Source organism: Callorhinchus milii, unplaced genomic scaffold, assembly GCF_018977255.1.
Source record: "Callorhinchus milii isolate IMCB2004 unplaced genomic scaffold, IMCB_Cmil_1.0 Scaffold11, whole genome shotgun sequence".
In the NCBI taxonomy this organism is placed as follows: Eukaryota; Metazoa; Chordata; class Chondrichthyes; order Chimaeriformes; family Callorhinchidae; genus Callorhinchus; species Callorhinchus milii.
This window is the reverse complement of record NW_024704752.1, coordinates 7,310,394-7,324,518: the sequence shown is the minus strand read 5'-3', so window position 1 is coordinate 7,324,518 and position 14,125 is coordinate 7,310,394. Positions and strand designations below refer to the sequence as shown.

The 14,125-nt window shown below is 39.2% G+C and overlaps 1 protein-coding gene across 7 annotated transcripts in view; it reads left to right on the top strand.

Moving 5' to 3' along the window:
* Positions 1-14,125, top strand: part of trip12 (thyroid hormone receptor interactor 12) — an 87,671-nt gene that overhangs the window by 43,837 nt on the left and 29,709 nt on the right. For 4 of the 7 annotated variants that reach the window (XM_042339267.1, XM_042339268.1, XM_042339265.1 and 1 more), the window contains 11 exons: positions 192-343; positions 824-859; positions 947-1,042; positions 2,012-2,104; positions 2,748-2,909; positions 3,443-3,511; positions 5,171-5,336; positions 7,016-7,133; positions 8,168-8,324; positions 10,837-10,990; positions 12,568-12,796. In XM_042339267.1, coding sequence (XP_042195201.1) covers positions 192-343; positions 824-859; positions 947-1,042; positions 2,012-2,104; positions 2,748-2,909; positions 3,443-3,511; positions 5,171-5,336; positions 7,016-7,133; positions 8,168-8,324; positions 10,837-10,990; positions 12,568-12,796 — 1,432 coding nt within the window. The remainder of the gene's footprint in view (positions 1-191; positions 344-823; positions 860-946; positions 1,043-2,011; positions 2,105-2,747; positions 2,910-3,442; positions 3,512-5,170; positions 5,337-7,015; positions 7,134-8,167; positions 8,325-10,836; positions 10,991-12,567; positions 12,797-14,125) is intronic. The other 3 variants (XM_042339271.1, XM_042339269.1, XM_042339270.1) reach the window with 2 other exon arrangements.

Here is a 14,125-nt window from a genome sequence, read left to right as displayed (position 1 = left end):
TACAGGCCCTTGGGTTAATGAACAACAAATTACATTTGTATAGTGCCTTTGACCTCACAAGACGTCCCAACAACAACAACTTGCATTTATATAGCGCTCTTTATACGGAGCAGGGTCGCGTAGCAACAGTAGATACAACTCTACAAACGTTATGGGCTACACGTTAACAAGTGTTGCATTTGTTCTCTTAGGTTCCAAGGCCCAGCAGCTCCTGCAGGGCTTGCAGGCCACTGGAGATGAGAGTCAGCAACTTCAGGCAGTCATTGAAATGTGCCAGCTTTTGGTCATGGGAAATGAAGAAACCTTGGGAGGATTTCCAGTCAAGAGTGTTGTTCCAGCTTTGGTACGACCTACAGCAAGCACTGAAACCCTGACAGTACCGCTAGCATGCTACTACAATTTTACATTTACACAGCGCATATCACGTCAGGAGCAGGTCTCAAAAGAGCTTCCTGCAATTGCTTTGCATGGACAGATTTCAAAGAATCTTCTATTTCCTCCTGGCGATGGGTGGAATTGAGGAAGGAGGGAGAGAAAGCGGGTTAAGCTAAAGGTCCTAAAATGCTACCCATACTTGCAATATATATGATAATTGTTCAGGGATGGGTTGGTGCTCTCTGTGACATAACAGTGCAAACATATTAAATCTGATTGTCCCTAGTCTTCACATTTTCTTTTTGCTTTAATATTAAAGATCAATTGGCTGCATTGTCGCTTTTAACTGTGAAAATGTTGTACGATTTATTCATTTTTTGTGTGCCCTTTTTGTCAACCTATTGTAAGATCCCAAACATGTATAATAACTTTCTTCATTTCCTTCTAGATAACCTTGTTGCAGATGGAACACAACTTTGATATTGTAAGTATTTGCTCACTGAGAAGATTGCTGAAGTTACCTGAGCTTGTCATTCATTCACTGATGTGCTGTTCCCTCCTCATCTGACAGATGAACCATGCTTGCAGAGCTCTGACTTACATGATGGAAGCTCTTCCTAGGTCATCAGCTGTGGTTGTTGATGCCATTCCAGTGTTTCTGGAAAAGGTAGGGCTAATTTACACTTCGGGAAATTCCACTTGCTCCTGCATCAAGGAAAATGTCACCTTCAACGTTTTTACACACGCATTTTCATTAAACGTTTCAAATGCTTGAGTTCTCTTATATTGCACTCAGTTTTTTTTTACTTGGGTTTGTTATAGCCAGGAACTGACTGGAGATCTTTTGGTAGGATTGGATCTAACAATATGATGTTCATGAACACAGATGTGGCTTAATATACATTTGTGGCACGACAGTTGGTTCAGATTCAAGCAAAATAGATAATTCTCGCAATTAGAAAAGGTGGAAGCAGTTTTTTTTAAATGAAGTATTTGAGAGAACCTAATTTACATTTTCAAAATTCTGAAGCAGTGGACTGCAGAGAAAGAGTCAAGTGGGCAACACCAGTCATAAATTGAGCAATTAGCAATAAGGCAAAATGATTTGTGGAGGAATTAGGTGTTCACTGAAGTGAGCAGTTATAAAATTGGATTGAAGCAGTCAGATGTTAAGGGAAGATGGTGAGCAGTTAATGGAACAAGCATAATTGTAATTTCCTGTTATGAACAATAATGTGCACAGATATATACTAAAATGTGGTCAGGGCGAAGCTGCTTTGAGCGGTAAAGTGTGGTTTGAGTTGCTTTTAATTTCTCATGTCAGAGCATGATCAATACTAGCATCCTTCTTCATTATAAATGTTTACAGTTGTGTATGATAATCTTGCTGAAGCTCTTCAAGAGTATTGATTCAAAACTTAAAAGTGGCCTGCTTTATTATTTTAAAGTATACCCCATTTAGTAGGTAAAATACATAGGAGAAAATTCTTTATACAGGGCCAAAGTGGAACTCGTACTCTCATTTCTGGGAGAGTGTATTGCTGCATCATCCATTGCTGCATCTTGTTGTTAAGAGACGTACTGAATACAAGTCTTTTTGCATCTTGCATAGTGTATAAACATTTTTTCTTTCCAGCTGCAAGTCATTCAGTGCATAGATGTGGCTGAACAGGCCTTGACTGCTCTGGAGATGTTATCACGTAGACACAGTAAAGCTATTTTGCAAGCTGTAAGTATTGTTGCCCTAAATGTCAATTATTGTTCTTCAAAAAAGCACAATTTTTTTCTTTATCATGTATAATTCTGGTGTGGGAATAGTGTTATTAATGCATGATACCGATATTAGATACCGATATTAGAGAGGGCATTCAAATCTGATGGTGTTGTCATATTTATATATGCAACTATTCTCGAACCCTGCAGCCTGGAGGAGAAAGGTTAATATTTGCTCCACCACTGCTATGTTTTTGCTCAGCTGGGTGTGTTTCATATGTGAAAACTCATCACCACGCTTGAGTATCCAAACCAGATTGAGTTCCATGCATCTAACCTACATATCAGAAATTCCCCTGTTTTGGAATGCAATGCAAACTCTCCTTGGAGGATGCATTATGCTCACCTAATTCCAGAGATCATACAGCACATGCTCACAAAAGCCAAGGCTGGAGTTCAACCAGCCAAGACTGCCTATCTTGCTGTTGTGGTTTTACTTGGTTATTAAACTCTAGTTGTATCCCAATCCACAGGGTCCCTAAATCCCCTGCCATTAGAGCTCCATGTTGGTATTGTTAGCAGTTCAAATATTTTAAAGTGTAATGAAATTGGTTTGGAATATATTAATCTAAATCTAATCCCAATTTTTTTATTTAAAGGGAGGATTGGCTGACTGCTTGCTGTATTTGGAATTCTTCAGCATCAATGCTCAGCGGAACGCACTGGCTATAGCAGCAAACTGCTGTCAGAGCATCACCCCGGATGAATTTCACTTTGTTGCTGATTCACTGCCCCTCTTAACCCAAAGGCTGACCCATCAGGTAATAGTACGAATCTTATTAGGGGTGACAGGCTGTGTTGAATTGGAGTCTTGTAGTATACTGGCTAGAGCATTCGCCTCGCAAGCAAGAGGACCCGGGTTTGATTCCCAGGTGGGTCGAAGCTTTCCTTACTCGCGCAAGTTTCCTTACTCCTCACGCCTCTGTTTACTGAGCAGTAAGAAGGAACCCGGTTGTTAGTTGATTGGGTGATCAATTTCCGTGGGTAATAATCCCTCCAAAAAGAAAAAAATAAATTTAGTCACTTAATCCACGACTGTTTGTGGGACATTGCAGTGTGCAAATTGGCTTCTGCGTTTCACCCACAAAATATGCAGTCAATTCACTTTACAGTATATTCTGTGAAGCGCTTTGAGACGTCTCAACAACGTGATAAAAACTCTTATCTCAAATGCAATATTATTATTGAATACCATCACTCCTATTGATTTGTGTGTTCCTTTATGTTTAGAACTCAACTGAAATGCTTTTTTCTGTTCCATTGATAATAAATAAACGTGTTTCTCTCTGAACAGGACAAGAAATCTGTGGAAAGTACTTGCTTATGTTTTGCTCGTTTAGTGGACAACTTCCAGCATGAAGAAGTAAGGCCTGTCAATGTTGAAAACGACACCCATTTTGCCAATGTTGTTCTGATGACTGCTTGTAAAATTGAGCTTCCACTGTGTAACTTCATAAGCATTGATCACTTTCAGCATTGAAAACAACTACTTATTTTCACTTCCCGCAAATTGTTAGTTTACTCCAAAGTAGTTTGTTTTTTGTTGATGTCATATTTTCAATTTCTCATCCTGGTTATTTTTGCCACTCGGTTCATTGTTTCAAAAACCCTTTTGTCTAAATTTCATTGGAAATTTTACTTTGGGTCTATGAATCGTCTGCACATTTTTTGAAAAAAATTCACAGCACTGTAACTAAGATGCAAAATGTTTCTTGGCCTTTGGCAGGTTTGAACGATTCTCATGGACAGAGGTTTGTTTGTAGTATACTCAGAATATTTTGTTCTCTAGTGAAATATGGCTATTTAATTATGCAGGACAAATATTTCTGTTTCTTGCCAAATCGGGACCATGTGGAGAGGTTTTGTGATCCTCTAAATGTAAACCTTTGGGTGATGCTTACCTTTGAAATTAATGGTGTGGACCATCTTTTCTGCATAAATTCCAGTTTACTCAGCTGTTGGGTGCATTGCTTTGTGCTTTGAGCTAAATGTTCAGGTAACAGCGGAATGCTCAGCAAATAAAGGAATGTTCCATTGCTAAATTTCTTCCCTTTTTAGCCATTCTGTGGATGAGAAGTTCCTTTCACTCCTTTATTCCCCAAATAAGATTTTGCAGGAATCTTCTTGCCTGGATCTCTTGTGTGTGATATTGGCCAACGCTTGTGTAATCCCCAATTTATCAGTCAGTACATTGTGAACGAGAATAGAGGACAGCTTCTGACGATTGAAAATCATCAGTCCTGTTGAACCATGTGGTTGCTAACCACCGGAACTAAAGCTGTATTTTTGAGTCATGTTCTCTGCAATTTAATGACAAACTGGAACAAATTACCTTTTGTGTTTGGATTTCCATGTTTTACCTGGAAGCATATAGATTGCAAGGTGTTAGGAATGAAGAGATTTTACTCCATCTCTTTCTTCTGAAATACCAACTCTACCTTCCTTTTGTAACATTTGTGTAGAATTATATAGATTGATCCAGCATGGAAAAAGAACTTTCAGGCTAGCTTGTCTAATACTAGCCATGCTATGTTCTGATCTCAACCACCTTCAAATTAAAACTTATTGTGCAAGCATACATTCACCAGTTTCCTGGACTTAGTATTTAGTGTGCATTAGTGGTAATTTTGACATCCTTAGTATCTTTTCAATCAGTCATTTGTGCTTTAGTTGTATTGCAAGTATTTTATTGTGCATCAGACAGATAACTGCATCTCAAGCTGGTATTGAGGCCCCAAACGGAAAGTCATCTAGCAACTATTAATTCATATTTATAAATTGTAGTTTTGGCAAAGTCCCAGCTTCTGTGCTGTGATAAAACTATGTTGAAAATGCAATGCTATTAGCCTTCAGGACACAAACAATCTGTTTTGCATAGTTAACTGAGGAGGTACTAGCCAGTAAATAATTAACATTGAATGTGTAGAATTTAAAATTTAAGCTTCAAGAATTGAAGTACAGCTCATCTTTGTTTAATGTATTTCCATTTCAGTGCAGTGAGTGTATTTTTTTAAATTCCTAGAACTTGTTACAGCAGGTGGCATCCCGGGATTTACTGACGAACATTCAGCAGCTTCTGGTGGTCACTCCTCCTATCCTCAGCTCCGGCATGTTCATCATGGTGGTCCGCATGTTCTCACTGATGTGCTCCAACTGTCCTACTCTGGCTGTGCAGCTGATGAAGCAAAGTGAGTGGCGCTGGGGCAAGTGGCCTACCCTCTATATATAGTAAATGTGCAGATTCAATCAGGACCATAACATTTAATATGACTTGCACAAAGTCTGATTTGCAGGCAAACTAGAAAATCCGATTAATCAATCTACACTGTGCATGTGTAATTTAATATACACTTACGGTAATTCATCATTGCAGCTGGTAAATAAGAATTCAGTGGCGGGTTAAGACTATACTGCACTTTGATTCAATGCACCTTGACACGCCAACACATACGCACTTACCAGCAAACGTTGGAATCGCATTAAATCACGGGAAATAAAGTTTATCTGCAGATAAAAACTACGTTTCCTGCGATTCAATGCAACTGGCTGGTACGTGCAGGTGTGTCGATGGGTAAGGACAGCATTTCACGCGATTTAAGGCCTCCAGGAAGCGCTGGAGTACTGGAGGGTAGGGGAGCGGAGTTTCGAGGTGATTAATATGAGTAGTGTAAAGAAATCTTAAGTAGTCTTGATAGGACCCTGAATGGGATTTGGGTGAGTGTACGACTTGGGTGACTATGATTTGATAAGAGTTGTGTGACTTAACTGTATTGTCTTCAGAGATTGTTTAAATTGACCACGTGATGTTTGTGCCAGCTTTTTGACATTTGTGTTTGTGTAATGCACATGCGTAATGCAGATGTGGTGCTTAAAATACTAGTTCTTCTCTAAAAGTTGGCATGATCTAAGGGATATTTACCATTGCATTATTACTTTACATTTTAATTAGATTAAGGACAACTTATACTGCAGAGATTAAAATATATTAAAACTTATTTGAAGGTGGCATTGTTTTTATTCAGCGTAATAGAGTGGAATTGTGAATGATTTTCCCACCTACAATCCTCAGGATGATGATTTTGGGAAGTGGGTGGGGGGGGGAGGAAAGGGTTTGATGAATAAAAGTGAATTGCTTCCTTGTCATTGACAATACAGAATTGTGCAAACGGGAAAACGTTTTGTTTTCTTCAGCTTCTGAATAACATTTCAACCCCCCCCCACCCAACACCAACATAATCTTATTCCATTCCCATTAAAATTGCTAACACTGCCTTCCTGGACAAACGTGCCTTATTTGTCGTCCATCGCGACTCCAATTATGCACCATCTGGTGGCTGGCAATAAGAATACAGTTTGCAGAGGTTTGTGAGTGAGTAAACCTTGTACTGTGTATGATGTAATATCTTATGTCATTGAGACATCTCAAAACATTTCACAGGATTTACTGTAAGATGTCGTGACTCTCTTATAGGCAAACGGGCCAGCCGATTTCCACACAGCAATGTCCCATAAACAGGCATGAAGTGATTGTCCAATTTTATCTGGAGGATTTTATCTGCACACTTGCATTTTTCCCATTGATTGGCTCAGTCTTCCCAACCAATTGCCTTAGTCTTACTATTTTGTTTTAATGCCACCATTCAAAATATCCTTTCTGACATTTATCTTTTCTACTCTAACACCCTTCAAAAACTATCTGAATAAAACACTTGGTTTTTAAATGTTTGAATCTATGCAGCATAAAACAGTACTGAACACAGGCAAAATCAGCTAGTTTTTGCAGGTGTTCAGTAATTGTCACTAGTTTATTCTTTGAACTATATGAAGTCTAACTGTGGAACATTAATTGTTTGTGTTTCTTGTGTAGACATTGCAGAAACACTTCGCTTTTTACTTTGTGGCGCTTCAAGTGGCAGCTGCCAAGAACAAATTGATCTTGTACCACGAAGTCCACAAGAGCTTTATGAGCTTACTTCCCTTATTTGGTGAGTCACTGTGTTGGGTGGTGGGGGGAAAAAACGTTAGAATATGTGCAATTTTTAAAAAGAAAAGTAACTGTTTTGATCTGAATATTGTGAAAAGCCTAATCCAGGTCTTCATTGCTTTAGGAAATTGAGTGAATTTTCAATATATTCCAGTTCGACAGACCACGGCGTACATCTCTGTATTTTTAAATTGATATCTGAGTTCACAGCTATAGATTAGAAACTAGATAAATTATTTGGTTGTATTCACGATGAGCTCGGCCTGTTTACTGCAAAACCGCTAACTTGATTGTCATTTAAGTCATTCACTCAAGAACTGAACACTTTTCTATGTTTGATCCCTATGTGGTGTGCAAGGCAGATTGTTAACAAATCTTACTTCGCTTTTTGTTTCGAGTTGATAATATACAAGTTTTTTTTCTATTTGAAATGTTGCATAAAGGCAGATTTTCTTGCATCATGTAATCTTCTGTGGAGTGATTTGGTTAAATATTTGCATTTCATCCAATTCTCTATGGGTATTATTCTGTTGTACAAGACGTACAAATGCAGAGAATATTAATGCATTTGTATAGCACCTTTCATCTCAGGAGAATGACTCAAAGTGCTTAATGGGATACACCATAAAGACTATTTTGCAGCAGCTGGTTTACGCACAGAAATGTCCCACAAAATAGCCATGAAATGAATCTGCAATCCAAATTATATTTACATAGCTTATTTGGAAGACATCACAAGGCATTGAAATAAACAATTTTATCTGGCCAGGACATAGACTATGAGCTCAAAGTTCCAGTGGGGAGCATGAACTCACAGCCTTCTGACTTGGAGGAGAGAGCTACCAATTGAACCAGGCTAACACCTGGCACCCCATTTTTACAGTAATACCTGTACATGCAAATACAAAGAATACATACTGTGTATACAATAGAACAAATAATACTTTGTGCATTAGCACCACCAACTAAAATATCAGGTTTACTATGAAACAATTTTCACACAACTATGAAATCTGATCTGGATTCCTATTTCAGTGAGCTGATGCCATGTCTACCCAAAGAAGGAATTTTTGCTGTTGATACTATGCTAAAGAAGGGAAGTGCTCAAAATACAGATGGTGCAATATGGCAATGGCGTGATGACCGGGGCTTGTGGCATCCATATAACCGAATTGATAGTCGGATAATTGAGGTACAGTACTTTACAATTTGAACTGCTTATTTGAAGGGAAATGGATCAATTTCAGTGGCAGTGTACTACTTTTATTACCCTTGTTCTGCTTCAACTAGAAGGATCCATTTTTTAGAGAGTGAGATGTGCGGTGTGAGTGATTTTCCTATTGTTGCAGGCTATTTTAATGTAAACCAGTGGTTGTGTGACATTCCTTATGATACCCCACTGTGCTAACATCAATGATCATTTTAACACATGTAGCTGACTGGAAAGAACTAACATATACTCATAGAAAACTTATTTGATTTGAATTGCTGTTAAACCAGCAGAAATTATCAATGAGGACCGCAACAAATGTAACGACCCAGTACTGAAAACAATGAGACTTTAAAAGCATAATTTCTGATCAGTGACTAAAGACTTGATTGCTATTCAGGTGACTGATCTGAACTGCTGAAAATTTATTGGATGAGTTGTTCAATTACGCATTCCCTTACTAGCATTCATAACATGCTTTTGTCAGTAGTTGATGCTCTGGAAGCTGAGTTAATTGCTGGCAGTGTGAGCTTTTCTTCCACCACAACTCAGGACCACAGCATGTGATACAGTATGCAGAGTGAGTACATACTGGCAGATGTGGAGTCGTGTTGTGAGCTTCAGGAGATGTAGGAGCACCCAATTATGCAGACAATGTAACCTGAGGTTTTGTTGTTCAATGAGCCTTGCATGTGCTAACAGGCCAGCTGTAACTAGTTATTGCATTAAATTTTATATATGAGATCACAAATAGGCTGATTGGTGTAGCAAGACATAAACACATCATCATCATCAACAGCTTGCACTTATTCAGTACTCTCCACACAGGAACGCTTAACAGAGCGCTTAGCAGTGGTGAAACCTGACTCCGAGCCGGGGTGGGGGGGTGGCCGTAAGCACAGTCGAAGAGGAAATTTTTCAGGCGGGGCTTGAAAAAGGGAGAGAGGGGTCAAGGCGGAGGGATTGAGGGAGAGTATTCCAGACTTTTGGGGTGTAGTGGCTGAAAGCGCAGCCTCCGATGGTGGGGCTCTAGATGATCTAAACTGCAAGGGTGATTCTCAAACCATTTGGAATTTACCTTCAGAATCTGGAGATGCACTACATCTTTGAAAAAGCTAAAGCTGGTTCTACAAAATGCCAATGAAATTTATGGCACTGAATACATTCAGTTTTTTTTCACTCCTTGCTGAAAACTCATGTTCCAAAGGAGAAGTAGCTACCCTGACTGAAACCCATGGTTTAAAGTAATTTGAGATTTGTTTTACATTATTTTACTGGGATGTGGCATGGTGTGTGCGGTGTTTGTGATGTGCGTGTGTGTATTACTGGCTCGCAGTTAGCATCTGTTCAATGTGTGAATTTTGAGCTCATCAAGACCCAGGCTGCCTGTGCTGGGAATGACTGCTCATTTGGCTCGGGGATCTTTAACACTATTACTCAGAGCATCGAGAAGAAACTCCAAAATTGAACATTTCTAAATGAATCTGTCCCAACAGCAACTTTGGAGAAATATTAGAGGCTCTGTTCCAATACTTCTCAAAACTTCCAAAACACTGAAGCTGTACCAGAGGACAAGGGAACAGTAAATGTTATCCCGAACAAAGAGTGAGATATAAACCTGGAGATTAAACAACCTGGATTTGTGGTGGAAATCCTCGATACTATTGATGTTTATAGTAGCATTCCACAGTTCTTCTATTTTGTGTACGAAAGCACTTCTCATATTTTTGGGGTAGAATAGGTTTTGGGAGTGTTTTCTTAGGTTAAATCTTAGTGTAGCTTCTCCCAGTAGTTAGATTAACATGGTATCCTTCCATAGATCAATGATCTAAACCTGAATATCTCTGCTGCCCACTCCTAGCTGAAACCCAAATTGTAGGGAAGATCAGACTACGTTGCCCTGGATGCTCTTGCATGTCTTTGCACCTGGATTTACTGCAGCGTTGGCACAAGGCTTGGAGAAAGCCTTATGGTATCTGCCTCTTACGTTTGGGAATGCGATACGAGACTAGAAATTCTGAAGGAGAATGGGTGCAGGAGAGGAAACCAATACATTTCTATAAGAAATGAAGTGTCCTCTGTTTTTGGAACCAATTCTTAGTAGCAACCAGTTATACATTTATATTATCGAATAGTAAGACTTCATAATAGTACTGAATACAAATGCACAGAATGGTGCTTAAATCTAGAAGGCTGCCTAGGAGTGATGAATGTCATTGAAGAGTATAATATTCTCTCATTGGAACTTTGAGATTGACTAAATTAACCACAACAGTGTTTTCAGCTACTGAAAGTTCCTGATATACGTTTCCCACACAAGTCCAGGTTTTAATATTCTGGTTTATCTCCTATTTGTAGTTACCTCTCACATTGAATCTGGCATGCTTATGCTCCAAATATCCTATCCTTTTGGCTCCCAGGTTCACCTATTATAGGTGTAGTCTTGGTTCCGCAGAAGTGATCATTTTCATACGCTATGGCGTTCTTTTCACAGGCAGCCCATCAAGTGGGTGAGGATGAGATAAGCTTGTCAACATTGGGGCGAGTTTACACTATTGATTTTAACTCTATGCAGCAGATCAATGAGGACACTGGGACAGCACGTGCTATTCAGAGAAAACCAAATCCATTGGCCAACTCTACTACTGGTGAGTGAGACCGGTGGGAGGAATCATCTGCGTCACCTTTGGTTTGTTTGAGAAGTGCTGACCTGCCATTGACCCAGTTAGGAGATAACTAGAACGTTCAGAAGTTATATTGGCTCTTCGGAAATATGAGGTTGCTTTATTTTGATTTCACTGGCTATCTGGCAAGATATTTTGGTGTGAATATACAGTGTTTGGACATGGAATAAACAGTGTAAGCATCTTCAGCTTTTGTGGCATTGCTAGTTTTGCAGTGCTTCGGGTGTTACATTTACAATTAACTCTGTTCAGTTAATTCTCCTGCTTCCTACTATTGGTGTGCAATGTTAATAAGAACAGATTTGGGAATAGTCAGATGGTCTATGCTGGTTCTGTTTATTCCTATGTTCCCCTGTAATAAGTTTTGCGTAGGTTAGCGAGAAAATGGGTTACTAATGGCTAACATACTTCTGCATTGAGAACCTCTTTACACAACAAACAGTAACCCAGGGTGAGCATGTACCCACTCGGGTTAACATGTACCCACCAATATTTCAATTTCATACTTTGGTGGACACAGGGTTGCAATGCGTGCATTTAGGTCTCAGCTAAAAACCTGCCTTGTGATCAAAGCAGCAGATACAAATGTCCCACCTCTAGTTTTACTCCACTTGATTTAAAGTCTGAAAGCTTTTGAGATGGTTTCCTGGTGTTCTTGTATCCACTGAATAATGCAGTCTTCAAATTAAGATAAAGCAAACACTTTGGGGACTTGGGTATAGAATCAATCCTTTTCCTCTCCGCAAATGCATGGCCAAGCTAGGCTACATTGCACGGAAGTTGGGAGTTCTTAGTAGCTGGATAATTAGTGTATCCGAAGGTTTTGTGATCATGGAAGGGCAACACAGCACACTCAGTGTGGTATTGCCTGATATCCACACATGTACACTTCCTTGGGATGACTGGATAGAATTAAAAAGGAATACTGATTCCAATTTTCCTCCCTTGCATAGTCTGGGACCTCTTACAGCTAATTGTGACCCAAATTCTGGCTTAGATGTGATATAGTCTTGCATAGCGTCCCTGTGGATTATATTCATGGCTTCCTATAGAATGTGGTCACTCTCACTGGGAGGTAGAATTGAGCAAAGTGGATTTCACTGAATATAAAAAAAATTAGCTAAGCTGCTTTGATGAATGACCCAGTGGCTCAATGCAGAGGTTGGGATATCGATTACTTCTTACTTGGGAGAAAAATAACTTTGAAAAGTCAACCTTGAACTAAATAATAATAATCCTTGCATTTGATATAGCGCGTTTCACGTCGGGAGGACGTCCCAAAGCGCTTCACAGAACACACTAAAGTGAATTGACTGTATATTTGTGGGCGAACGCGGCAGCCAATTGCGCACAGCAATGTCCCACAAACAGTCGTAGATTGAAAATGACCAATTTATTATTGTTTTTGGAGAGATTATTATCAGGTGTACAATAAGATCTGATTGCTTTTTTTTCTGGATGGATGTGCAATCTGAAAACTCTGCTATGCTTTTTTTTCCCTCCCTTTCTTCCTCTCCCCCTTCCCCCCCCCGCCACCCCAGGTGGTCATTCTGAAGTCAGGAAAGACGATGCACGTGCTCAACTGATGAGGGAGGACCCTGAGCTGGCGAAATGCTTTATAAAGACATTGTTTGGTGTGTTGTACGAAGTGTACAGTTCCTCGGCTGGACCTGCTGTCAGACACAAGTGCCTTAGAGCAATTCTTAGAATAATTTATTTTGCTGATGCTGAACTTCTAAAGGATGTGTTGAAAAATCATGCTGTTTCCAGGTGGGTATCTGACGTAAATTATTGATTAGAGATGTTTGAAACTGTTCTGGTGAAGTTTTAAATTATGCATGTTGCACTGAGGGACGGAAAGCTAGTATTTTGCCATCATTGATCTATCCCAGTTGGTACCCATTGTTGATCTTGATGAACCCTAATGGAATTGGTGACTGCTCCTGACAACAAATTAGCTCCCTGCAGCGTGGGTGGGGAAAGTGAAGTTGTGAGGCAACACTATTTCAAAAATGATGTGATCCCTACAGATAGCGTGCATGTAATATAGTTTTGCAGGTGGTAAGTTATTAAGTGATTTATTAATAATTATAATTAGTAACTCAGGTTATTCTCCCAAGCTTGATGTGTGTGAAAATGCAGCTTATGGATTGTTAAGCTTAATTTGTCAACTAATAAATCTTAAGTCAACCACATATCGCAAAAACAATAAATTGTCACAAAGGCAAACGACTGGGAAAGTACGTCATGCATTTAGTGATCAGCAAAAATAACGAGAGCTTGGAATCTGATAAGATTTTAGCCAGTACTAGGTTGGCTAGGGTTTGAATTATTGGCCCTTCCAGATCACTGCTGCCCAGATTGACAACAGTACACACTGTAGATTTAAATCACAATTCCAGACATAAGAGTGACATAAAGTGACATAAATCATTTTTCAACTAAATTGAACCTGTTTCCACAGAAATGAGGCTTCAGCAGAACTATATAATAAATTTTCATGCTGGTTTGAAATAATTAATAGCTTCTATAAAACAAGCTTGTGGAATGCATAAATTTAGCTGTATTTGTGCTTCAGAAAGATCTTTAATCTATTCACATATGCCTCCTGGTATACTTTGCTGAATGGATACCGCAATCAACTTGCAGTTCAGAATCCAATCTCAGTAATTTTATGTACCACAATGAATCGACCATCATCTCGCCTCTTTCTGACCCACCTCAACTGCTACGGTAAAAAATTATTTTACAGGTCCCTTATTCCCCCAGCTGTGACCGTGTCAGGACCGTGTGTGATATGGAGGTGATGTTGGAGGTAGTTCCGCTACAATAGTGCACTCCATGTGAGTGACTCACAAGAAATTTGGATGAAGAAGGTCCTTCAGCCCATTTAATTAATCTCCTTCCACATTATCCACTGTACTGTCTTCCTATTGTAGTATTATTAGCCTGTTTCTTAAATTAGTCCAAAGTTTTTGTATATAATAATGTAAACCAATGATATAATAATCCTTGCATTTGATATGCGCCTTATGTCGTTGAGATGTCTCAAAGCGCTTTACAGAATATACTGTAAAGTGAATTGACTGTATATTACCT